We start from the raw sequence: 26178 nt of genomic DNA, 5'->3' as shown, positions 1-26178 counted from the left end.
TTATCTTTATTTCGTAAGTCCTTTTGACTCTAGGTCTCTCTCCCTCAGTGTTTCTCTCAGCCTATGTATAATCTCTATCTCATTCCATGCTGAGTCCCCGTTGTCTCTGTTTGTGAATCTCATCAGCTGTTCAAAACCCCACAAGGCTAGCCAGCATCATCGTCATGATGGGCAGGGCCGTGACTCAGACTGTGCTTATTGAATGCAATATGGATAAGTTCTTGGAGAAGCTCACGGCTCTGCAAACAGAACCAGTCATAGACATTTGATCACCTGCAAACTCAAATGCAGCCTGGGCACTCTAACCTTAAACCAAACAACCATCATCTTATCCAGCTACCCGGTCATCAGCTTAGAAGGCCTCAAGGCCGAAGCTGGCTGGAACAACAATTCTTCCTGAAAACAGGACTGTGTTTTGACTGTCTGGCCACATCCTTCAATGTCACCTGCGTCAGCTGGAGAACGGTTGACATTTGCTTAGAACTGGGTGACAGGACACTCTTTCTTCAGTTGATACAGGATACACATGCTCACGCGCACAGACACACGTACTCAGACACAGATATATAATCACCCTCCTAACACCTTCGATGCGTGTCTTTTTTGTTGTATGGTGTGAAGATTCATGTGCTCTCTGTGCTGAGGTGGGGTTTTTTTCTATTCTCAAATTTTCCTCCTGTAGGACCTAAGTCTGGGTGGAGTCGTTTTTTCTCCGCGTCTTCCCTCGTGTACTGCATAATTCATTGTTTCCATCCTACCTCTCTTCAACGTGTCTTCCCAATGTGATGTAGGTGAAATGTATGTACGGTCAGAAGGGGTTCAATTTCACTGCATATGCATCTGACCAATAAAGGGCTATCTATCTCGTGTGTCTCCCCAGTCAGTCATGTCCCCATGTCAAGTCCACATCTCTGTGCTTGTTTCATGTTTTACTTTGAAAGTCTTGCGTCCCTGTTAATGTTTTCAGTTTTGCTTCCTTTCCGTCTCATTATGTCAGATTAGTCCCAGCTGTGTTTCCCTCCTGGTTCCCATTCCCTTGTTACTCCCTGGTGTATTTAAGCCCTGTGTTTTCCTCTGTTGCCGTGATGTACCCTCTCTGTGATTTGTGTTTCTTCTGTGCTCCTGACAAACTCCTAGTTCCCTGTTCCTGGTTAGTTTTCTAGTTTGAGTTTCTAGTTTGAGTTTCTAGTTTCCCTCTCCATGAATCGCTACCTTATCGTGGTGGAGGAGTTTGTGTGTCCCAAGGATCCCAGGGGCTATGTTGTCTGGGGGCTTTTGCCCCCTGGTAGGGTTTCCCATGGCAAATTGGTCCTGGGTGAGGGACCAGACAAAGAGCGATTCAGAAGACCCTTATGAAGAGAACATCGAGGGAACAGTTTACCCTGCCCGGGATAGGGTTACCGGGGCCTCGCCCTGGAGTCAGGCCCGGGGAGGGTGCCCGAAGGCGAGCGTCTGGTGGCCGGGCCTTAGTCCATGGGGCCCGGCCGGGCACAGCCCGAAGAGGAGACATGGGCCCATCCTCCCGCAGACCTACCACCAGCAGGAGGCGCCATAGGGTTCGGGTGCATTGTGTGCCGGGCGGCGGCCAGGAGCGGAGGCCCTGGCGGACTGATCCCCGGCTGCCAAGACTGGCAATAGGGACATGGAATGTCACCTCTCTGGTGGGGAAGGAGCCTGAGTTAGTGCGTGAGGTTGAGAAGTACCGGCTAGATATAGTCGAGCTCACCTCTACGCATGGCTCGGGCTCTGGAACCAGTCTCTTGGAGAGGGGCTGGACTCTGTCTCAGTCTGGAGTTGCCCCTGGTGAGAGGCGGCGGGCTGCGGTGGGTATTCTAATATCCCCTCGGCTTGCTGCCGGTACGTTGGGGTTTTTCCCGGTGGATGAGAGGGTTTGTTCCCTGTGCCTCAGGGTCGGGGAACGGGTCCTGACTGTCATCTGTGCTTATGCGCCGAGTGGCAGTTCAGAGTACCCAGCCTTCTTAGAGTCCCTGGGGGGGGGGTGTGCTGGAAGGTGCCCCACCTGGAGACTCTGTTGTCCTGCTGGGAGACTTCAATGCTCACGTGGGTAACGACAGCGAGACCTGGAGGGGCGTAATCGGGAGGAACGGCCTCCCTGATCTGAACCCGAGTGGTGTTTTGTTATTGGACTTCTGTGCAAATCACAGTTTGGCCATAACGAACACCTTGTTCGAACATAAGAGTGTCCATAAGTGCACGTGGCACCAGGATGCTCTAGGCCGCAGGTCGATGATCGATTTTGTAATCGTATCACCAGACCTGCGACCTTATGTTCTGGACACTCGGGTAAAGAGAGGGGCTGAGCTGTCAACTGATCACCACCTGGTGGTGAGTTGGATCAGGTGGCGGGGGAGGACGCTGGACAGACCCGCTGCACCTAAACGTGTAGTGAGGGTGTGCTGGGAACGTCTATCAGAGGCCCCAGTCCGCGAAATCTTCAACGCACACCTCCGGCAGAGCTTCAACAGCATTCCAAGGGAGACTGGGGACATTGAGTTCGAATGGACCATGTTCAGCGTCTCCATCGCCGAAGCTGCTGCATTGAGCTGCGGTCGCAAGGTGGTTGGTGCCTGCCGTGGTGGTAATCCCCGAACCAAATGGTGGACACCAGAGGTGAAGGGAGCCACCAGGCTGAAGAAGGAGTCCTATCGGGCTTGGTTAGCCTGTGGGACTCCGGAGGCAGCCGACAGGTATCGACAGGCCAAGCGGAATGCGGCTCGGGCAGTGGCTGAAGCAAAAACTCGGGTGTGGGAGGAGTTCGGAGAAGCCATGGAAAAAGACTTTCGGACTGCCTCGAAGAGATTCTGGCAAACCGTCAGGCGTCTCAGGAGGGGAAAGCGGTGCTCTACCTGCACTGTGTATAGTTCTGGTGGAGCGCTGCTGACGTCGACTGAGAAAATTGTCAGGCAGTGGAAGGAATACTTGGAGGACCTCCTTAATCCCACTGACACGTCTTCCGAGGAGGAAGCAGAGTCTGGGGATGAGGGGAATGACCCGCCAATTTCCGGGGGCGAGGTCACTGAGGCAGTTAAACAACTGCTTGGTGGCAGAGCCCCTGGTGTTGATGAGGTCCGCCCCGAGTTCCTGAAGGCTCTGGACGTTGTGGGGCTGTCTTGGTTGACACACCTCTGCAATGTTGCGTGGAGATCAGGGGCAGTACCCCTGGACTGGCAGACCGGTCTTTAAGAAGGGAGACCGGAGGGTGTGTTCCAACTACAGGGGGATCACACTCCTCAGCCTCCCTGGGAAAGTCTATGCCAGGGTGCTGGAAAGGAGAGTTCGTCCGCTAGTCGAACCTTGGATACTGGAGGAACAATGCGGTTTTCGTCCTGGTCGCGGAACACTGGACCAGCTCTTTAGCCTCTCAAGGATACTTGAGGGTGCATGGGAGTTTTCCCAACCAGTCTACATGTGTTTTGTGGACTTGGAGAAGGCGGGGTGTCCTGTGGGAGGTGTTGCGGGAGTATGGGGGGTCTGGCCCATTGCTACGGGCCATTCGATCCCTATACAACCGTTGCAAGAGCTTGGTTCGCATTGCCGGCAATAAGTCGGACTCGTTTCCGGTGGGTGATGGGCTCCGCCAGGGCTGCCCTTTGTCACCGGTTCTGTTCATAATTTTTATGGACAGGATTTCTAGGCGCAGCCAAGTGGCGGAGGGCTTTCGCTTCGGTGGCCTCAGAATCTCATCTCTGCTTTTTGCGGATGATGTGGTTCTGTTGGCTTCATCGGGTGAAGGCCTCCAGCTCGCACTGGAACGGTTTGCAGCCGAGTGTGAAGCAGCGGGAATGAGGATCAGCACCTCCAAATCTGAGGCCATGGTCCTCAGCCGGAAAAGGGTGGAGTGCCCACTCCAGGTCGGGGATGAGTTCCTGCCCCAAGTGGAGGAGTTCAAGTATCTCGGGGTCTTGTTCGCGAGTGATGAGAGAAGGGAGTCGGAGATCGACAGACGGATTGGTGCTGCGGCTGCAGTGATGCGGACGCTGCACCGGTCCGTCGTGGTGAAGAGGGAGCTAAGTGTAAAAGCAAAGCTCTCAATTTACCGGTCGATCTACGTCCCTACCCTCACCTATGGCCACGAGCTGTGGGTAGTGACCGAAAGAACGAGATCGCGGATACAAGCGGCAGAAATGAGCTTCCTCCGAAGGGTGGCTGGCCTCTCCCTTAGAGATAGGTTGAGAAGTTCAGCCATCCGGGAGGGGCTCAGAGTAGAGCCGCTGCTCCTCCACATCGAAAGGAGCCAGTTGAGGTGGTTCGGGCATGCCTCCTGGCGACAAGGATGCCTCCTGGGCGCCTCCTGGGTGAGGTGTTCCGGGCATGTCCCACCGGGAGGAGGCCCCGGGGCAGACCCAGGACACGCTGGAGAGATTACATCTCTCGGCTGGCCTGGGAACGCCTTGGTGTTCCCCCGGATAAGCTGGAGGAGGTGGCTGGGGAGAGGGAGGTCTGGGCTTCCCTGCTTAGGCTACTGCCCCCGCGACCCGGCCTCGGATAAAGCGGATGAAGATGGATGGATGGATGGATGGATGGTTTCTAGTTTCCAGTTTAGTTTTCTTATTTTTGGTGTTAGCTTTTCGCAGCATATAAAGCTGCTATTTTGAGTTTACTTTTCCGTGTACAGGCTTTGTAGACCATTGAATTCATCCTGTGCTGACCATTATGACATTTGTCAAATGGAGATCACACAACAAACATGACTTACTTGATACTGACAATGTGAAGGCTTCACTCCACTCTGTTGAAGAATATGAGTCATCTCTGCGTCGACTCTTACACATGTAGTCTCCACTGCTGGACTCAGAAACTCTGAATGTCACATCATTATTGTGTGTCCACTGTGTGGGTGTCCTGGGTCCTCTCCATTCATACTCCCACTCAGTGGTTTCACCTCCTTCCTGCACCTCACATGTCAGAGTGATCGTCTCACCTCTGAATATCTGAGGCCAGTTGGGTTGTTGTTTTACAACAACTTTATTGGAAACTGTTTACACATATTAACAGTTGAGATACAAATAGAAACATGAAATCAACAGAGAAAATGTATACTTAAAAAAAATACTGAACCCACGAGTTTTCTCAATGGTGACATCATCACTTATATCAGTGTTGTAAACTGGGTTTCCTCTTGTTCCTCTGCAGCGGTAGATTCCTCCTTGAGATACTCTGATATCTCTGTTTTGTTGATCTCTGATTGGAACTTCAGAGGTTCTTTGGGTTCGTCTGAACCACTCATATTTCCATTTAGCATAGCTGTCCACAGAGCAGTTCAGTGTCACACTGCCCCCTACTGGTATGATTGTTGTTCCTAGTGTCAGTGTGGCCCTGGGTCTATCTGTTTTTGCATAAACAATGAAAATAATATTACGATACTTCATGGTGAGGGAGTTACAGTAATTCAGGTTTTAGATCTCAAAATAAGCACTGTCCAATCACTGTTTCACAGCATCAAAATAACAAAATTCCAATGACAACATTAATTAAATGTACACAATATTTTATAATTTTGATGAGTATTTGAAAAGGGATGATACATTTATGCTGATGGCCACCAAGGACTTACCTAATACCGTTAATGAGACAGCACTACTGTTCTTTGTATCATGTGAGCTCTTCCTGCGACCAGAGCACTGATATTCACCACTGTAATCTGTAGTTGTAATTGGTAAACTGTAGTCTTTGTGTGTGTTGTAGGGGATAAATTCTCGACCATCCTTGTTGATTTTGTATTCCCAGTCAGTGTCTTCTCCTTCATTCATGTCACATTTGAAGGTAACAAACTCTTCAATGAAAAAACTGGACCAGCTGGGTTCAATAGTTAGCACAGCATCTAGAGTCCAACACAAACACAAAGTTAACAATCTGAAACACTTATATACAATTAAAAGCACAGTGTGTTTATAAAAATGATAAATATACTCATAAACTGAAAGTGAAGAGAGTAAAAGTGTTAAGATTGATAACCTTGATCACCTTGAGTGTGTCCGGTGCAGAGGAGCGTACAGAGCACTACAAAAAAGACAGAAATTTCAGACATTATCAAACTAAAGACACTCAAATATTGCATAAATAAAACATGAGAGTCCTCTGATCACATAACCTGAAATGGTACAAATGACTGATGCTCTGTTCTTCTTACTAAAACATGTTTATGGATCAGTATGAATCAAACAATAGAAGTCAGTGATGTACTCACAGAATAGGCCCAGCTCACAGAGCAAAGTGGCTCCCATCCTCACATCCAGCAGTGACACGTCTGAAAACTTCTACAACTTTCTGTAAAGAGAGAGAGTGAAGCAGCAGCACAGCAGATACCAAAGAGCTGTGAAGGAAACAAAGAGGTTTTTTCAACTTCTTCTCTCTGCTTCCTTCCTTTTTACACAGAAATAACAACTTCTGATATCAGCAAGGTGGGGTTACTTGGTAAATCTATCAGGTATATAGTACAAGGGTAATACACAAACAAGTGGAAAAACAGGGAGAACACATGTTTGTCTTTGGAAAAGCTAACTTAAAAAAACAAGCAAACAGTGGAATCCCAGGATTAAAATTAACAAAAAAAAAGAAAAAAAAAATACCTGGCATTTTGTTGGTTTCCATCATGGTTTACACCACATATAAAACACCGGGACAGGACCACATAAAGATGATCTTGGACCCGACCTCACGCATGCAACACTGTGCTGCGCTGAGCAGTTTCTCCACAATGACGTGCATTTTTGGAGACATGTTCAGCAAATAAACAAAAACGTCACATTGCCAGAAATGTCATCATTAAGAACATTATGTCACACACACAACCATAAATGCTGGCAACTTATGTAGGTTACATCATAGGCTTTACGAAGATTCACCAGAGAAATCTAAATCAACCTTTATTCACAGTGTCTACCACACGCAAATTAAATGCATACATATCATAACAAGGCTGAATGCGCTGTATGCTGACATGTTAAATTGACTTTGTCATAAACCATTACTAGCATCACACAAGTCACTCATATTTGCCTCCTCTTTGTCTGCTTGCTTTGTTTGATAGGAGCTTTATCACCAAAAATAACTACCCTCACACACATTTGCTGTTCAGTCACTGAGGTAACTCTACATTTGAAGTCTAAAACATACATATATTAGATGGGTTCAAAGTGATATAGAGGTATAACTGCAGAGATTAAAAATATCAGCAAGCAACACAACATACTTTTATTTCCCTCCTGTCGTAGATATGATCATCCAGTAGGTTGCCTCTGCTACTTTGCAGTCATGAACTACTGGTGCACACTAATCACCGGCACACAAAATCGTTACCAAACACAGCAGCAGTTGGTAATCCTGCACTTTTTCATGCAAATCTATAAGTAAAAATACCTCCCCTTTAATTTTAAGCTGAGTTTTATGAATGTAAAGTGTCTCAGTTGTGCAGTTGTGGTTTGGTAATAAATTCACCTACAGGAAACGAGTGAGTTTAAGCAAAACAGAAATAGTGCCCTTAACCAGAAGTGAGCATGAGATGAGATAAATTCCTGCCCACTCTCTTAGCTCATCTCCGTGCCCATAAAAGTAGCTGGAACTGTTGTAATCAGAAAGACGTAAGACGTTTCTTGTTTAGAAATGTTGCTGAAAGTGACACCCCCCCCCCCCCCCCCCCCTTAGTTAAATTTAAAATGAGAAGCTGTTCAAACTATAGGAGATAATTATTTAGTTTCATACACGGACTGAAACCCACTGAGCTACAAATGAAGAAACACTTTAATTGAAATCCAAAACCCATTTGACTAAAAACACTGTTTGACTCTTTGTTAAACTGTTTCTACTGAGAACAATTAGAGTAAATCCAGATTTTACAGCTGTTTTGCTGACCACATACAAGACAATGTCTCCCATCCACCTCGTCTCCTGCATACACAATATATCTACCTTCGTTTTCTCCATCATATCTCCCAGCTGTCTTCCTTTACTAGTCAGAGTCCCATTTAATGTCCCTACTCTTCTTCAAACTACTGTCTTTCCTCCTTCTCTTACTGTCTCTATCACACCTCTCTCTCACCTTCGTTTGCCTTTTGCAAACAGTAGCACAGTTTGTACTGGCACCCTGTTAGGTTAGTGCCTCCAGTGCTGCAAGCCATCAAATATGGAAATCACATTATTTATACTGGATGTATAAAACCCACTTCATTTATCTTGTCTTAGGCATGCTGCCACTAGGGGTACACTAACTTATTGTACAAAAAAATAAATTAAATAAAAAAATAGCAAAAAAAAGATACAAGAGGACATCATGCTAGGGAATGGCACTGAGATTCTCAGCAAGGTAATATAATGAAGGAAAGAGAACCAAGAGTTGTTCCTTATTATCTAATTATCTAGACAACAGGGGCTGTGTCTCAATTCAGGGTCTGCAGCCTTCAGAGGCCACATATGTAGGCCGATTATGTCACAGCAACGCAACAAAGGCTCTCCCAGTTCGAAGGCTGCTCCAAATGCAGCCGACAAATACGTCCTTCATTTCCCCAAATTTGAAGGATGGGTCGGGTGTATCCTTCGTGGCCCAACCTATCCCAGAATTCATAGCGCGGCCCAGCCAATTCCAGTTTCCCACAATGGTGGCAGCTACTAAGTTGTAATATTACTCTTATTACTCTTTTCAATACTTTATTAATTAAATTAGTATTTATAATATTTACATAATAACATAAAAATACTTTTCATATGTGGCAATGGCGGAGGAGTGAGGCTAAAGAGTTTGAAATATTATCACAAAATAAATTTTTAACATATTTTCAGGAGAGAATGTAGGTGTGTGAACTTCAAATATCTGCTCGATGCTCCGATGTTTTCGGAGACCTCTGTTACCCACCAGCTCGACAGCTGACCGGGTGGTCAAGGCTCAATAGAGCTGGTGAGAACAGCGAACTCCTGGCACATCATTTTCAGACCCCCTGCGGTCTTTCACTACTCAGGTTAAACCTTGATATATAAGTCACTTAGATAACTTAAAAATGTTTCGCTTTTTTCAGTGTTTTATTTTTGGTTCTGAGTAAATCGGTTTGGCTGACATTAAAGTTATAGTTTTCAGACAGCTGAATAAACGTTAAAGAGAAAACAGATTGAACAGAAGTGTGAGATGGTAAAGAATTTACTCCAATGTCCTGTTATATTTTTGATAGCAAGGAGCAGACGGCTGAGTTTATCAAACTCCACCGAGACACTTACGGCCTTCTTGGTCTTCCAAGGACCCAGCCAACGTAGATTGCAAAGTCTGGGTCCTCTGAAGGATGCAGCCCCTGAATTGAGACACAGCTAAAGACTTGCAATGGACTTTAAAAAAAATGTGGAGAAATGCACGCAAATCAGGGTAAGGTCATTAAGTCCCCCAAACAACTAACATTAAGACATAATTTGATTTGTGACACAAATAACTAAAACAAATCAATAGTTTCCACAGAAAAAAAAAAGGAGGACATCTAATTTGAGAAAATACTTAAGGAGTAGAAGGCTGCAAAAAATGATAACCGCTACTGAATTAAATTTCCTTTTTTAAAAATTTTATTTTTTTATATTTCCTGTTAGAGCTACAGTTTCAAGGGCTTACTCTTGAGGCACTCTCTAAACTTCCTGTCCTGTGTGGTAAACTCATGGACCCAATCAACTAATGTGAGATAATTTGGGGAAACACAAAGCATAAGTATAAGCTCAGGGACTCAAGTTATTAAGACTGGAAAAAAACAAATTGATTAGAAATACAAGAAATGTCACTGTGATAGGGTGAGTAGTGCAAGAAATGACGCTTGCTACAACAAAGTTTAAGCAATTTTATATTTATTATTGTATTAGAAAAGAGATTAAAACAGAATAAGAAAAATGGGATACAGTAACATTTGAAAACCTACTTAATAATATGCTGTACAATTACATACGATATATTCACATTAAAACCACTTCAACAAAATTCAAACTTCATCATGTTTATATGTTTCTTATATATTAACACACAGAATTACTTATCATGATGCTCATGAGCACTTTTATACTGGTGATCATGTGAAATGGTCACCAGTACAATTATGATACTTAAGAGCTTTTTATTGTTAGAGTTGAAAGTGTCTTAGTAATTTTCCTTTAATTTCATATTAAACTCACAGTAATAAACCATACTGTGAACATTTAAACAATTACTAAAAAGCTGACAAGAAAACAAACAACTGATAAGAAAAGTAGCATAAGGTACAACAGAAAAAGGGACATTTATTAATTTATAAATCATGAATATATATTTGTAAATGCAGTCTTGCAAACCTTCCCTATCACTCTCACTGCTGTCCTTTTGTCACAAATAGTGATGCGCGAATCATGAACGAATCGTTCAGTACTCGAGAATCACTTTACTGACTCGTGAATCATGATTCTCAAGCGCAACTGACTCACTGACTCATCCCTGTTGCTGTTAGCAAACTAATTTCATTAGTAGAAATATATCTAGCTTATAATTCAAATTGTGAAGAAAAGCACAACATCCAGTATCTTAACAAAAACATTTCTGCTCTGAACTGGAAGAAAAAACCCTGAGTAGAAGCTCACATCAAGACAATAGCTCCTCGGTTCACAGTAGCATCGCTCTGCTAACATGCTAACAGCACATTTGAGCTACTCACCCCCTCCCTTCCTGCGCTGAATCGTAGGGGAAGCAAATCACTCATGACTCACTAACCCCCTCCCTCCTGTGCTGAATCACAGAGCGAGCGAATCACTCATGACTCACTCACCCCCTCCCTCCTGTGCTGAATCATAGAGCGAACGAATCACTCACTCACTTACCCCCTCCCTCCTGGTTCGCAGCTACTTCTTCTTCTTCTTGGTTGGCAACCAATGTTAAGGCGCACTACCGCCCCCTGGCTCACAGCTCAGTGGACATTTAGATGAGAAAATATATATTTGACACATGTAAGGAAAATACTAATAAAATAAAAATAAATCCCTTTAGAAATTCTTTTGCTCTTCTTTGCTATATAAAATAGTTTTCTTTAAGAATCACTCATCTTAGCAGTAGGATTTACATTAAAAGAGAAACAAATTAAGTTTGAGTGAAAATGTACATTTTTTGCACTCTCTGGTCAACTGACTCAGTGACTCAAATGACTCAAAAAACCCGGTTCACTTTGGTGAGTGACTCATTAAAACTCGATTCAGTAAAAAGAATCAAATTTACCATCACTAGTCACAAATCATCCCTGCCCACTCTTTACCCACCCTTGCTGCACTCTCTTCTTCACCTCTCATGCACTGTCCACTTCACCACATCTGTGACTCTTATCTTTGGCCTTCCTCGCTCTCTTTGGGGCTCTCGGTTGAACTTATCCACCTTCACTTCCTCTACTCCTTGCAGCTTCACTGTTAAACTGTCTCCTATTCATACACATGTGTTCTGTCTTGCTGAATGTCATTCCTCTTCTCTCCGGTGCATGCATCCTCCTCTCCAGCCTCTCTTCCACCTGCTCCCTACTCTCACTACACATCACAATGTTGTCTGCAAACACCATAATCCACAGAGACTCCTGCATGACCTCATCTGTCATCTTGTCCATCACTCCTGCAAACAAGAAGGGGCTCAGAGCTGATTCCTGATGTAATCCCACCCCCAGCTTGAACTGCTAAATTACAACCACACACCTCACTGCTGTCTCACTGTCCTCATACATGTCCTCCTCCACCTTCACATACTTCTCTGCTACTCCTGACATCCTCATGTAGTACCCCACACTCTTGGCACCATATCCTTTCTCTATATCCACAAAGACACAGTGAAGCTCCCTCTGACCTTCCTTATACTTCTTTCTCAGCATGAAGCCATATGCTGCCATATCACTGACTGTCACCTCTCTTCTTAACTTAGCTTTAACAACTTCTGCCTATAGCATCACGAAGTGACTCGACTTTAATATCAAGCAGGTGTAAAAATGTTCATATTCAAAAGTTTAAGAATTAAAGTTTTTCTTTTTTTCTCTGCAAAACTGACATCAACTGTATTTGAATTACCAAGTGTGAATCAAAATATTTTGTCTGTTTAAAGAAAATCTTTGCTCTAGTTACTATAGCAACAGGAAACACTATAAATTACATGGACAAAAGGTACGTTTTACTAATCTTAGACTTCATGGCTCAGTTGCCATGCAGTAAAAGTAATTGTATATTGCACTGCACTTGCTGGAACCTATCCTGGTCCTTTCTGTCACTGAAGGAGATCCTGTTACTCTGGGCTCCAGGCAGGGCTGGACTGGGACAAAAAAAAAAACAACCTTTTTCATTTTTGGTTCATGGAGTCTACGATGATTGCTAACTAGACGTACACTTTAGCTAGCAGCAGTGACTCGTGGTCAAAGTAGCCATTCATTTTTACCTGAATCTTTGAGTCTCTCCCTTCCTAAATATGTCCCTCAAGTCCTGGAGCCAGCAACATCCAGTAACCAGGTTTCATAGGCTCAGGAAGCTGTTCTTGCTCGCACCAGCCATAAAAAAGTAGATGAGGGATATAATTAGGAAGCGAGATTCAAGGATTCCAGTAAAATGAATGCCTACTTTGACCATCAGCCACCGCTAATAGTGAACTATCACATGTCTAAGTATGTATGATGCGTATATCACGCTGGGCCACCTGGGCCAAAAATGCCACGGCCAATTTCTTGTCCAGTCCAGCCCTACTACAGGCTGAGAAGATACATTTTTCTTTCTCATGTGATTTTCCATAGAAATGACAAACTAATCAAAATGACATGAGATACGAGTGATGAATTTACTATATAACACTGAAATTTTCTTTTCTTCCAGATTCATTCTTTACCAGGTTGGTTAAAATCTCCCCTCTCCTGTACTAGAACTACATCCTGTGTTTCTTATTAAATCTACAGTTTTACTACTGTTTTTTTCTAAAAGGACTCGGAGCACAAATCAGAGCTCTGCAATGAACCACATGATCAAAGATGAAGCTCAACACAGTCGACATGCTTCTACTCTTCAAGGTCAGCCTGATCCATGACAAGTTTTATTGTTGTTGCTTTATTTATTTAAACTCAAAGTCCAATTTATCTGTTTCTAGTTTGATTTAAAATATAATCAAATCCATTCAAAAGAATTTCAATTACTAATCTAACATTGGCTTGTTTTTGTAGGTGATGCTTGTGTTTATGAATCAATCAAAGACCACGATGACACACAAAATGGTAAAGTAGATACAGTAGCACAGAAGTATGTAGACTGTGATTATTTATGTTTAAACATGGAGGTTTAGGAAATAAGTTGCACAGCACACAGAAAAGAAAAAAAAAGAAGTTGGACACTTGGTCCTTCTGGCGTAACACAGGGTCAGTTCAACTTTAAGACCAGTCTGTCCTACAAAACGTAAACCACTGTGAATCTGTTTTATGAATCTGTCTCATTTCTCCTGACTGATTATTCTCTAGTTTTGTTTTTTGCTGGTGTTCCTGTTACTACTGGTAGTGTGAGATGGTACAGTACCTCCAGTCCAGGTAGACCAGCTCGTTCAGGACGACACATTTAGTGCCCTCTCAGAAAAGTGCTGTGACATACTAGGAGATGATCTGTAACAGAAGCAGAGCTGAGCATCTGGGCCATAAGGGCTTTAATCAAGCAGCATGTGCATGTTTCTGGTCAAACTGTAAGAAACAGACTCTCTATTTATAGCCTGAGGGCCTAACATCCTTAACTAATACCACAGCCCAGCAACGTGCCACTCAGGTGGACAGTAGCACAAAGGAAAACTAGAGAAAAATCAGTCAGGAGGGATAAGGAGAGAGCGATGACCTGTGGCCACCACCTGTACAAACACTTATTTTTTGGCAGTTGCCTTGTTGTTGCCTCTCCAGTTCACCTCTTGTCACTTTGATTTGCACCAAAGCAGTTAAAACGGATTCAGACGGATTTATGTTTCCTAATCAGACAAACTGATATCCTTGATGTTTATCTCACTCTGTGTTATGTCGGTTTGAGCTGTTTTTTTTCTCTTAATAATAATAAATGTTGCCTTTTCTTTTTTATATGTTGGTATAGTTCAATAAAATTACTTTGTTCTTCCCTCTGTACTATGTAGCATGTAGGTATGTAGACATGTAATAAACATGATTATATTATTGTAATTGTAATATTTTAACCTACAAGCCTTGCAGGTAATTGATTTCAATCCTGTTACAGAAATAGGAGAATAGAAAAACATGTGAGGAGTCTGTTGATTAGATCAGATTATTGTTTTCAAAGGACATAAATGGTATGAGCTACATTCCCTCACTGGAATGTAGATTCTGACAGAGATGGAGGAAAAGTGAAGAGTGATCCTTAAGGTTTGGATTTGAGCTCAGTGGAAGGGTCATGCTGAGCAGGGATGAAGGAGGGTTGAGCTGATGTGACACTGAGTTGAAGGCTAACAGGTTTTAATAGCAAAGGTTTTTAAACATGACAGAAACATCTCATCTTTAATAGACCTTCAATAGGTTTATGTGATCAGTGTGGTGTTGACTGACAGAGATATAAATGTAATGAAAAATTAACACACTTAACCTTGTTTTATCCTGATCATCTGTCCATCCTCTTTCAGATGACAGTGTGTTGTATGCACAGGTCTCCCACGATAGAGCTAAAACCAAGAAAGACAACGGTGAGTAAAGTAATAAGATATGTAATTTTTTTCTTGTTTTTTATGCATCAAGCAATCCTCATTGACTACACCATTACTTCATCATTTTAAGAGGGTAGTGATGATATCAGTTACATAAATACATAAATATCCCTCACTGGATTGTAGAGTCACTGACTTTAATGACCAGGGGTGGAGGAGGGTTGAACTGAGGCTTTTTATCCTGATCATCTCTCCATCTTCTTTTAGATGACAGCCTGTTGTACGCACAGGTCTATTACAATAAAGTGAAACCCAAGAGACACAAAGGTAAGTAAAGTAATTAAATAAGTACCTAATTTCATGCTTGCTCCGAGTTTTAATTATTTTTACACAAGAAGGAAAAGTTGTAAAAATAAATCAAGTTGTCACTTTGAACAAGGAGGCAGTAACAATGACATTTGACAAATCATTTCTTTGCAGGGAAACCAGCTCCTGCAGAAATAAAATAGATTACATGTTGTGATTTGTTGCTGTAATGATGAACTCAAATAAGTTTTATAGGAAGAAAATTTAGCTCTAAATCACCTTTAATGACTGAATTATGCTGCACCGTTTCTTTCAGATTAATACCAAGATCTGCAAAACCAACTGGATCAGTGACAAAACTGTGTTTCATTTGAATTTAAGAGATCATTGGAGAAATTGAGATTATGCACTGTTTTATAAAATAAAGTAAAATAAAAAAATTCTTTCATCATAATAGCCCAAGTGATGATCTGGCTTTGAGACCAGGATGCTTTGCACACATGAACATTCACTGAACTGCAAGTGTTGTTACATGTTCACTGCTAAATAAATAAATAAATAAAAAATACAAATAAACAACATCTTGAAATCAAAATAATCAATCAATCATCAAAGTGAAAAAAAAAAAGATGCAGAAATTTCATTGCACCAACTCAAAATGATACTCAGTAGTCCTGACAATTTTGGAGCATACTCCACAAGAGATGATAGTGTCCTGGGGATCTCCTCCCAGATCTGAACCAGGGCATCTGAGCTCCTGGACAGTCTGAGCTGCATCCTGGCAGCTTCAGATGGAGAGGAGTATAATGTCCCAGTTGGATTTTGGTCAGGCAAGTGTGGGGGCCAATCAGTGGTATCCATTCCTTAATCCTCCAATAACTGCCTGCATACTCTTGCCACATGAGCCTGGGCATCGTCATATCAGGAGGAACCCAGGACCCACAGGCACCAGCGTAGGATCTCACAGTGGGTGACAAACTCTTGAGACTGTGTTAGCAAACCTGGAAATTGCACACATGGAATTGCCGTCCTAGAGGAGCTAGACTGTCTGTACAACCTCTGTAGCATCCAGGGATTGTCTCATCTCATCCTACCAGTAACGATGATCACTCTAGCCAAATGTAAAACTAGTGAAAAAGACAGATAGAAAAGATGAGGTAGGAAAAAATGTCAGTGACCTCTAGTTGTAAAATGATTCCTGATTTGGGATGCACCTTTTGTTAACTGCATGTTTTGCTACTTCACAGAGCAGAGATGTTTAAGTGGCGTGATGCTTTACTCTAATTAAAAGCAATTTCTTTCATTTTTTTGAGCAGTGCATATTTACAGATGTTTTCTGTGTCTTTTCTAAAAGCATTTGATGTGTATGATAAGCATACATGTTTTTTTTCTCCTGGATGAATTAAGCATCACTTGACATATTTCTATAAAACTGTTTTACTTCTTTTAACAGTTTTAGGAAAAGATCAACTTTTTGTTCTTTTTATTTTAAGTAAGCTGCTGCAGAGCGGCAATTGTGTTACATAGATATGTTTCCTGTAAGAAAAATGATCAGTTTGTATGAACTTCATATATTGTTACATCTACAGTCTCGTTTGTTGTGTTGGTTGAAAAACATGTTGAAGTTGTTTGCACACTTGTTCTTGTTTCTGTGCTTCATTGCTCCAGATAGATCAAATTCACACATGACTGTTACCATGCACAGGTTTTATTTTCTGTCAGTGTCAGACTTAGTTCTTCCTCTCAGCTGTTACCAGGTGCTTGTTGTTTATTGCAGGGTGTTTAACTTACAAAATAACGCATATTAAGGTGACTGTTATTGTGAATTGTTGTTAAATAAACAAAACTGATTTAAATTGACTCAAGTGCTTGTGATCTAAACCAGCAAAGGAAGTAAAGTGATATCAGATCATACATAGCTTAGGGTGGGAAATATTCATAAACCCCACAGCTGTACATGGAAAGAGAAGGACAGAAATGATAACTTTATGTACAGTCTGACTACAGGATTTACTCTGTTAAAAATAGGAGCCTATATACCTCTGATATCGATATTCAGAGGTAACCAACAAATAATTGTATTTCTGATCGGAAGGTTCGTGGTTTGATATCTGCCTCCCCCAATCTGCATGCTAAATATCTGAGGGTAAGATACTAACCCCAAATTGCAATGTGTGTGAAAGTTAGCTAGAAAGCACTTAAAGCGTAGAAGAAAGTGCTTGTGGGAATTGGTGTGAATGCGTAAATGAGGCATGCTATATAAAGTGCTTTGATTGCTCCAGGAGAGTAAAAAGTGATATATAAGAATCAGTCCAGTTACTAACCAGTCCATATCATCTAATATAACAGATTTCACATCATTTAAAAACAATAACTTTACAGTCTTGCAACTATTGATACCTTAATGTTGATCAAGGTACTTGTTCTTTAGACACACTCAGTGATACATTATTTATTTATTTATTTATTATTTGTTCAGTTTCAGACAAAAATACATCATTTGGTATTTTCCTGTAAATATACAAAGATTGTCTCATTCTTGGATTTAAAACGAGAAGGATTGTGAAAGTGTTTAGACAGCAGATATGATGAATCAAAGGTTGTCAAGAGAAAATTGTATATATGTGATCAGCTACATGAAATGTATCCTTTCATTATTTGTGATTAAGCACATGTTTAAATAACCTTTTGCCTAGTAACTTGTGTGCTGAACTTATGCAGATACTAACCGCATCCTGTTGTTCTGAACATTTAGATGTAGAGAAGACCAAGCTCAGCTCTTTTACGAGAACATGCAAATGAAGAGAAGGGGAAAAACCCGCTGCTCTAAATGACGTTGTTGCCTTTGTACACACACACACATACACACACACACACACTCACACAGAAAAGTATAAATAAAGGACGCGGACAGTCAATGGGCGCAGATCCTGTGTTCATGACTGCCCTCGCGAGTGAAAGAACTGCAGTGTTTGTGTTTTCTAAACTCAGGAGTCTTGGCTAAAGAAAGAGCGGCAGGGTGATTTAAAGAAATCCCCTGTCAAAGGTCAAAGATAAAAAGACTAATAATTGCAGTACATCAATTTAAAATCATAATAATAAATGAAGTTTTGACTGTCTTCTCAGCTTACAAGTAAACACCCAATAAGTTAGTCACACCTCTAACTGAAGTAGAGGCGTGACTTCTGTTTTCAATAAATTTCATGTAAAAGACCTTTGACTATTTTATCACTTCTTATTTGGCTTCTCTGTGAAATCCTGTTCTGTTTGTGCAAACACAAAATGCTCAGTGTGAGTCTTCTACTCATTCATTCATTTTCTGTGGGTCAAAATTTCCCAGTTCTTGGGTCACAGAGGGACTAGAACCTCTTCCATATGCCATAAGTTCAAGGCATGGTGTACCCTGATCTGGTCACCAGTCTATCACAGGGACAACAGAGAAAGAAGGAGACACCTCTTGCTGTTGTTCTCTGACATGAAGACCTTGTCTTCTGTGTAGGTCCATGGTAACATGGTTCTGCCAGAAACCAAACAGTCTGCCTGTCATGGTCCCTGAGTTTCTCTCACGATGGCCTTTTGCCTCTTTCTCTCTCTCTCCTGTTGGTGCTTGTCTGTGTGTGTTCGTGGAGGTGTTACCTTTGTACAGAGGAAGCTCCGCTCAATGTCTCTGCCTCCTCACTGGCTGCTAACCTGTAGAGGATCAGCTGATCATACTCACATACAGCTCAGTGCTCATCAAGCCGACTATTTCAGACTGACAGACACTCAGTTGTTGCCATATTATTGTGTCAGTGAGGTATGTGGTCGACCTCTGTCTTGTATGATTGTCTGTTTCTCTTTACGTTGGAATAATCAGTCTGTCTGTGCAAATCGAGCCCTGTGAGATTAAAACAACAGTGTGTGTTTACCCTTGGAAACACTTTAACCGCCTCTCCCAAATCTTTAATGCATTCACCAGCTGCTTTGGCTGTGTTTTATTGACTTAGCTGTAAATAAATCTGTTACATATTTCCCAGTGCTCTGTGAGTGGGTTTATCATTCTGCTTTTCCCTTTTCGAGGTAAAAAAAACCCAAACAAATAAAAACACTGTCAGAGATTAACAGATCTTGCGACCTGAGTAAAGTGCTATCATCACACTGCATAGTTGTGAGTGAATTGTCATTGGTGACCAACAAATAATTGTTAATAACTTTCAGCTTCAAATATAACAGCATTTTAAAATACATATGTATTGGAAACATATACGTAATGAAATTGAAGAAATTAATGTTGATGAGAGTCGTCATCACAAACAAATTACTACACACTGAGGTAGAACTCCAGGCTTTGTGGCCTGAATTTTATATATTGTATTCCTATGTTGTTGTATTTTGAGCTTTGTATTTGCTCACTTGTAGCTTTTATTACTGGTTAGTTGAATTGAATTTATATTCTCAACACTTCCTAGTTTGAGTTATCTGGGTTCTCTTCCTGGTTATACTTTGTTATATTCTGTTACTCATTTTCAGTCATCTTGCTTAAATATGTATTAATTTCTTCTGTATCATTTTTTGATGATTGGATCAGTGTTGGTTCCTGTTTTATTTTGCTATGGTCTTGTCTGTTGTGCCTAATTATTCCTGATTTGCACCTGTTGTGTTTCCCACCTGTTTCTCTCGCTTTGTTAGCTTGTGTGTATCTATTGTTTGAGTTGCTACTTCTCCTAATACTCATTTTGTCCCTCAAGCTGAGTCCTATGTGTTTTCTCTAGTAGTTTCCTAGTTTCTAAGTTCCTCATTTCTGCTTTCCCTGATTTTTTTTAGGCCAATGTGACTTTAAATATGTGTTGTCAGGCTGTGTTGTAAAACAGACAAACAGAAAGAAATTTTATTATGTTCCAGTAATAAAGCCGCTTTTGAGTTTAAATCTTATTCTCAACATCCTGCATTTGGGTCCAAAACCTGCCTGCTGCACAGCATTACATGACATTAGGAAGCTTTTTAGGCCAATGTGACTTTAAATATGTGTTGTCAGGCTGTGTTGTAAAACAGACAAAAAGGTAGATGGCTTATTTTTCTCAACTTTAAATGAGACCACATTCATCTCATAATGCAATGGTGCAGCTTAGAACAACAGAAGCTACTACAGTAATCCTTTTCACAGTTTGAACTATGTTTCTGTTTATCAGTCATCAGAATGAATGATAAAATGCTGTCTTTATAGTGCATTAAGTGTCATTTAAAGCAAGGGCGTAGATTTGGCATGGATGGAAGGGACATGTCCCCACCAATAATTTGATCTCTTCGAGTAAAGAAAAACAAACCCGATAGAAAGAAAAAAACGATCTGTCAACGTCTCATTCACCCAGCGGTGCAGAAAGAGTTAAATTACGTTCTCTACTGGAGTCCTACCTCATGTGACAAATATTGCCAATGTGATTGGCTGTGCCTTTCAGGGAGCTCTGTTTAGTTTTAGCAGCAGCAAGCCTGCGCTGTGAGGACCTGCAAGGAGGAGAGGAGGATGGCAGCAAAAAGGAAGAACCTGGATATATATCCAGGTTCTTCCTTTTTCCATTTATGCGTTATTTTGTAAGTTAAACACCTTGCAATAAACAACAAGCACCTGGTAACAGCTGAGAGGAAGAACTAAGTCTGACACTGACAGAAAATAAAACCTGTGCATGGTAACAGTCATGTGTGAATTTGATCTATCTGGAGCAACGAAGCACAGAAACAAGAACAAGTGTGCAAACAACTTCAACATGTTTTTCAACAAACACAACAAACGAGACTGTAGATGTAACAATATATGAAGTTCATACAAACTGATCATTTTTCTTACAGGAAACATATCTATGTAACACAATTGCCGCTCTGCAGTCAGCTCACTAAAAAATAAAAGAACAAAAAGTTGATCTTTTCCTAAAACTGTTAAAAGAAGTAAAACAGTTTTATAGAAATATGTCAAGTGATGCTTAATTCATCCAGGAGAAAAAAAAACATGTATGCTTATCATACACATCAAATGCTTTTGGGAAAGACACAGAAAACATCTGTAAATATGCACTGCTCAAAAAAATTAAAGAAATTGCTTTTAATTCGAGTAAAGAATCACGGCACTTAAACATCTCTGCTCTGTGAAGTAGCAAAACATGCAGGTCACAAAAGGTGCATCCCAAATCAGGAAGCATTTTACAACTGACATTTTTTCTTCTTTCCTTTTGGCTAGAGTGATCATCGTTACTGGTAGGATGAGATGAGACAATTCCTGGATGCTACAGAGGTTGTACAGACAGTCTAGCTCCTCTAGGACGGCAATTCCATGTGTGCAATTGCCAGGTTTGCTAACACAGTCTCAAGAGTTTGTCACCCACTGTGAGATCCTACGCTGGTGCCTGTGGGTCCTGGGTTCCTCCTGATATGACGATGCCCAGGCTCATGTGGCAAGAGTATGCAGGCAGTTATTGGAGGATTAAGGAATTGATACCACTGACTGGCCCCCACACTTGCCTGACCAAAATCCAACTGGGACATTATACTCCTCTCCATCTGAAGCTGCCAGGATGCAGCTCAGACTGTCCAGGAGCTCAGTGATGCCCTGGTTCAGATCTGGGAGGAGATCCCCAGGACACTATCATCTCTTGTGGAGTATGCTCCAACATTGTCAGGACTACTGAGTATCATTTTGAGTTGGTGCAATGAAATTTCTGCATCTTTTATTTTCACATTGATGATTGATTGATTATTTTGATTTCAAGATGCTGTTTATTTGTATTTTTTATTTATTTATTTATTTAGCAGTGAACATGTAACAACACTTGCAGTTCAGTGAATGTTCATGTGTGCAAAGCATCCTGGTCTCAAAGCCAGATCATCACTTGGGCTATGTCAAGAGATGTACTCTAAGACACTTCTTCAGCTGAGAATCAGAGAGGACAAACACAAAGTTTTACTTGCATGCAAGGGCAGCCACAGAGCACTCACACTTGGAGTGAGGGCTCCGAGACACGCGCTCTGCCACTGCCCTGGTCTTTATTTATACACAAGAAGAGTAATACGTTTGTTCAATGGAATGTTGATGCGTGAGCATGTGCGGATATGTGTGTGTGTGTGTGTGTGTGTGTGTGTGTGTGTGTGTGCCAGGAGAGGCTCCTCTACCTGGTACAAAGTGAAACTGCTTATTAAGCTCTTATCTAGCAGGTACTGCTCCTTCCCTGCATGATAACGGGTCACAGTGAATCAAAAACAGTCTGAGTTATAAAGAGGTCATCATGCAGTATTCTATCATATGCAAACTTATATTATTAAAAGCTTATACTGACTACTAAGTACAATTTTCTATTGACAGGCTATTATGATGAAAAAAATTTTTATTTTACTTTATTTTATAAAACAGTGCATAATCTCAATTTCTCCAATGATCTCTTAAATTCAAATGAAACTCAGTTTTGTCACTGATCCAGTTGGTTTTGCAGATCTTGTTATTAATCAGAAAGAAATGATGCAGCATAATTCAGTCATTAAAGGTGATTTAGAGCTAAATTTTCTTCCTATAAAACTTATTTGAGTTCATCGTTACAGCAACAAATCACAACATGTAATCTATTTTATTTCTGCACAGTTACCCAGAGCTGTTTGTGATTTAACTTCAGAATAAACTGTTTCATCAGCTGCTGCAGGAGCTGGTTTCCCTGCAAAGAAATGATTTGTCAAATGTCATTGTTACTGCCTCCTTGTTCAAAGTGACAACTTGATTTATTTTTACAACTTTTCCTTCTTGTGTAAAAATAATTAAAACTCGGAGCAAGCATGAAATTAGGTACTTATTTAATTACTTTACTTACCTTTGTGTCTCTTGGGTTTCACTTTATTGTAATAGACCTGTGCGTACAACAGGCTGTCATCTAAAAGAAGATGGAGAGATGATCAGGATAAAAAGCCTCAGTTCAACCCTCCTCCATCCCTGGTCATTAAAGTCAGTGACTCTACAATCCAGTGAGGGATATTTATGTATTTATGTAACTGATATCATCACTACCCTCTTAAAATGATGAAGTAATGCTGTAGTCAATGAGGATTGCTTGATGCATAAAAAACAAGAAAAAAATTACATATCTTATTACTTTACTCACCGTTGTCTTTCTTGGTTTTAGCTCTATCATGGGAGACCTGTGCATACAACACACTGTCATCTGAAAGAGGACGGACAGATGATCAGGATAAAACAAGGTTAAGTGTGTTAATTTTTCATTACATTTATATCTCTGTCAGTCGACACCACACTGATCACATAAACCTATTGAAGGTCTATTAAAGATGAGATGTTTCTTTCATGTTTAAAAACCTTTGCTATTAAAACCTGTTAGCCTTCAACTCAGTGTCACATCAGCTCAACCCTCCTTCATCCCTGCTCAGCATGACCCTTCCACTGAGCTCAAATCCAAACCTTAAGGATCACTCTTCACTTTTCCTCCATCTCTGTCAGAATCTACATTCCAGTGAGGGAATGTAGCTCATACCATTGATGTCCTTTGAAAACAATAATCTGGTCTAATCAACAGACTCCTCACATGTTTTTCTATTCTCCTATTTCTGTAACAGGATTGAAATCAATTACCTGCAAGGCTTGTAGGTTAAAATATTACAATTACAATAATATAATCATGTTTATTACATGTCTACATACCTACATGCTACATAGTACAGAGGGAAGAACAAAGTAATTTTATTGAACTATACCAACATATAAAAAAGAAAAGGCAACATTTATTATTATTAAGAGAAAAAAAAACAGCTCAAACCGACATAACACAGAGTGAGATAAACATCAAGGATATCAGTTTGTCTGATTAGGAAACATAAATCCGTCTGAATCCGTTTTAACTGCTTTGGTGTAAATCAAAGTGACAAGAGGTGCACTGGAGAGGCAACAACAAGGCAACTGCCAAAAAATAAGTGTTTGTACAGGTGGTGGCCACAGGTCATCGCTCTCTCCTGATCCCTCCTGACTGATTTTTCTCTAGTTTTCCTTTGTGCTACTGTCCACCTGAGTGGCACGTTGCTGGGCTGTGGTATTAGTTAAGGATGTTAGGCCCTCAGGTTATAAATAGAGAGTCTGTTTCTTACAGTTTGACCAGACACATGCACATGCTGCTTGATTAAAGCCCTTATGGCCCAGATGCTCAGCTCTGCTTCTGTTACAGATCATCTCCTAGTATGTCACAGCACTTTTCTGAGAGGGCACTAAATGTGTCGTCCTGAACGAGCTGGTCTACCTGGACTGGAGGTACTGTACCATCTCATACTACCAGTAGTAACAGGAACACCAGCAAAAAACAAAACTAGAGAACAATCAGTCAGGAGAAATGAGACAGATTCATAAAACAGATTCACAGTGGTTTACGCTCTGTAGGACAGACTGGTCTTAAAGTTGAACTGACCCTGTGTTACGCCAGAAGGACCAAGTGTCCAACTTCTTTTTCTTCTTATCTGTGTGCTGTGCAACTTATTTCCTAAACCTCCATGTTTAAACATAAATAATCACAGTCTACATACTTCTGTGCTACTGTATCTACTTTACCATTTTGTGTGTCATCGTGGTCTTTGATTGATTCATAAACACAAGCATCACCTACAAAAACAAGCCAATGTTAGATTAGTAATTGAAATTCTTTTGAATGGATTTGATTATATTTTAAATCAAACTAGAAACAGATAAATTGGACTTTGAGTTTAAATAAATAAAGCAACAACAATAAAACTTGTCATGGATCAGGCTGACCTTGAAGAGTAGAAGCATGTTGACTGTGTTGAGCTTCATCCTTGATCATGTGGTTCATAGCAGAGCTCTGATTTGTGCTCCGAGTCCTTTTAGAAAAAAACAGTAGTAAAACTGTAGATTTAATAAGAAACACAGGATGTAGTTCTAGTACAGGAGAGGGGAGATTTTAACCAACCTGGTAAAGAATGAATCTGGAAGAAAAGAAAATTGCAGTGTTATATAATAAATTGTTCTGGTACATGGAGCTTTGAAGATACATCTGTGAATTTTATTATTTACATCATATTCAGTTCAGATAATGGTCTCACCCTGTTTGAAGCGACACAACAGCAGCAGAAGAAGAATCAGTAAAATTCCACAAACAAGTCCAACAATCAAAGGAGTGAGAAATGAAGCGCTTTCAGGCTCAGGTGCTGCTGTAATAATAAAAGGTTTTAATTAGATGTATTTATGCAGATTTATCCACATAATTTTCTTGGGAACATTGTAAAACCTAAAATATAGTACTATTTACAATATCACTATTCCTAATAAAAAGTGAAAAGATTGCACTTGTTTTACACCATCCTGCTCGCTGGTGATTATTTATGTTAATAGTGATACAAACGAAACTTTGATCTGAATGTCCCATCACCTGTTCATCGCTCCTATCTCATATCATTTTGATTAGTTTGTCATTTCTATGGAAAATCACATGAGAAAGAAAAATGTATCTTCTCAGCCTGTAGTAGGGCTGGACTGGACAAGAAATTGGCCGTGGCATTTTTGGCCCAGGTGGCCCAGCGTGATATACGCATCATACATACTTAGACATGTGATAGTTCACTATTAGCAGTGGCTGATGGTCAAAGTAGGCATTCATTTTACTGGAATCCTTGAATCTCGCTTCCTAATTATATCCCTCATCTACTTTTTTATGGCTGGTGCTAGCAAGAACAGCTTCCTGAGCCTATGAAACCTGGTTACTGGATGTTGCTGGCTCCAGGACTTGAGGGACATATTTAGGAAGGGAGAGACTCAAAGATTCAGGTAAAAATGAACGGCTACTTTGACCACGAGTCACTGCTGATAGCTAAAGTGTACGTTTAGTTAGCAATCATGGTAGACTCAATGGACCAAAAATGCCAAGGTTGATTTTTTTGTCCCAGTCCAGCCCTGCCTGGAGCCCAGAGTAACAGGATCTCCTTCAGTGACAGAAAGGACCAGGATAGGTTCCAGCTGATGCAGTGCAATATACAATTACTTATACTGCATGGCAACTGAGCCATGAAGTCTAAGACTAGTAAAACGTACCTTTTTGTCCATGTAATTTATAGTGTTTCCTGTTGCTATAGTAACTAGAGCAAAGATTTTCTTTAAACAGACAAAATATTTTGATTCACTCTTGATAATTCAAATACAGTTGATGTCAGTTTTGCAGAGAAAAAAAGACTATACTGCTACTTTATCATCTTGCATTTACACAGTAAAGATGGCA

General features: G+C 41.0%; 3 protein-coding genes across 3 annotated transcripts in view; all 3 read right to left on the bottom strand.

Moving 5' to 3' along the window:
• Positions 1–6628, bottom strand: part of LOC102083027 (Fc receptor-like protein 5) — a 164335-nt gene extending 157707 nt beyond the window's left edge. Inside the window, exons 1-5 of the mRNA XM_025905644.1 lie at positions 6209–6628; positions 5977–6021; positions 5576–5842; positions 5084–5347; positions 4718–4996 (exon numbers count right to left, since the gene is read on the bottom strand). Coding sequence (XP_025761429.1) covers positions 4718–4996; positions 5084–5347; positions 5576–5842; positions 5977–6021; positions 6209–6245 — 892 coding nt within the window. The 5' untranslated portion in view covers positions 6246–6628. The remainder of the gene's footprint in view (positions 1–4717; positions 4997–5083; positions 5348–5575; positions 5843–5976; positions 6022–6208) is intronic.
• LOC112846236 (low affinity immunoglobulin gamma Fc region receptor III-like) overlaps positions 1–26178 on the bottom strand; it is a 700124-nt gene that overhangs the window by 137853 nt on the left and 536093 nt on the right. The gene's annotated exons all lie outside the window — the stretch shown is intronic.
• Positions 22275–26178, bottom strand: part of LOC109198764 (Fc receptor-like protein 4) — a 31556-nt gene continuing 27652 nt past the window's right edge. The window contains exons 6-13 of the mRNA XM_019354122.2: positions 25010–25117; positions 24877–24892; positions 24702–24787; positions 24501–24551; positions 23053–23112; positions 22765–22824; positions 22546–22611; positions 22275–22409 (exon numbers count right to left, since the gene is read on the bottom strand). Coding sequence (XP_019209667.2) covers positions 22405–22409; positions 22546–22611; positions 22765–22824; positions 23053–23112; positions 24501–24551; positions 24702–24787; positions 24877–24892; positions 25010–25117 — 452 coding nt within the window. The 3' untranslated portion in view covers positions 22275–22404. The remainder of the gene's footprint in view (positions 22410–22545; positions 22612–22764; positions 22825–23052; positions 23113–24500; positions 24552–24701; positions 24788–24876; positions 24893–25009; positions 25118–26178) is intronic.

This window comes from Oreochromis niloticus, linkage group LG3 (assembly GCF_001858045.2).
Source record: "Oreochromis niloticus isolate F11D_XX linkage group LG3, O_niloticus_UMD_NMBU, whole genome shotgun sequence".
In the NCBI taxonomy this organism is placed as follows: domain Eukaryota; kingdom Metazoa; phylum Chordata; class Actinopteri; order Cichliformes; family Cichlidae; genus Oreochromis; species Oreochromis niloticus.
Note: the sequence above shows the minus strand (reverse complement) of the source record. Positions and strands in the feature narration are given on the sequence as shown.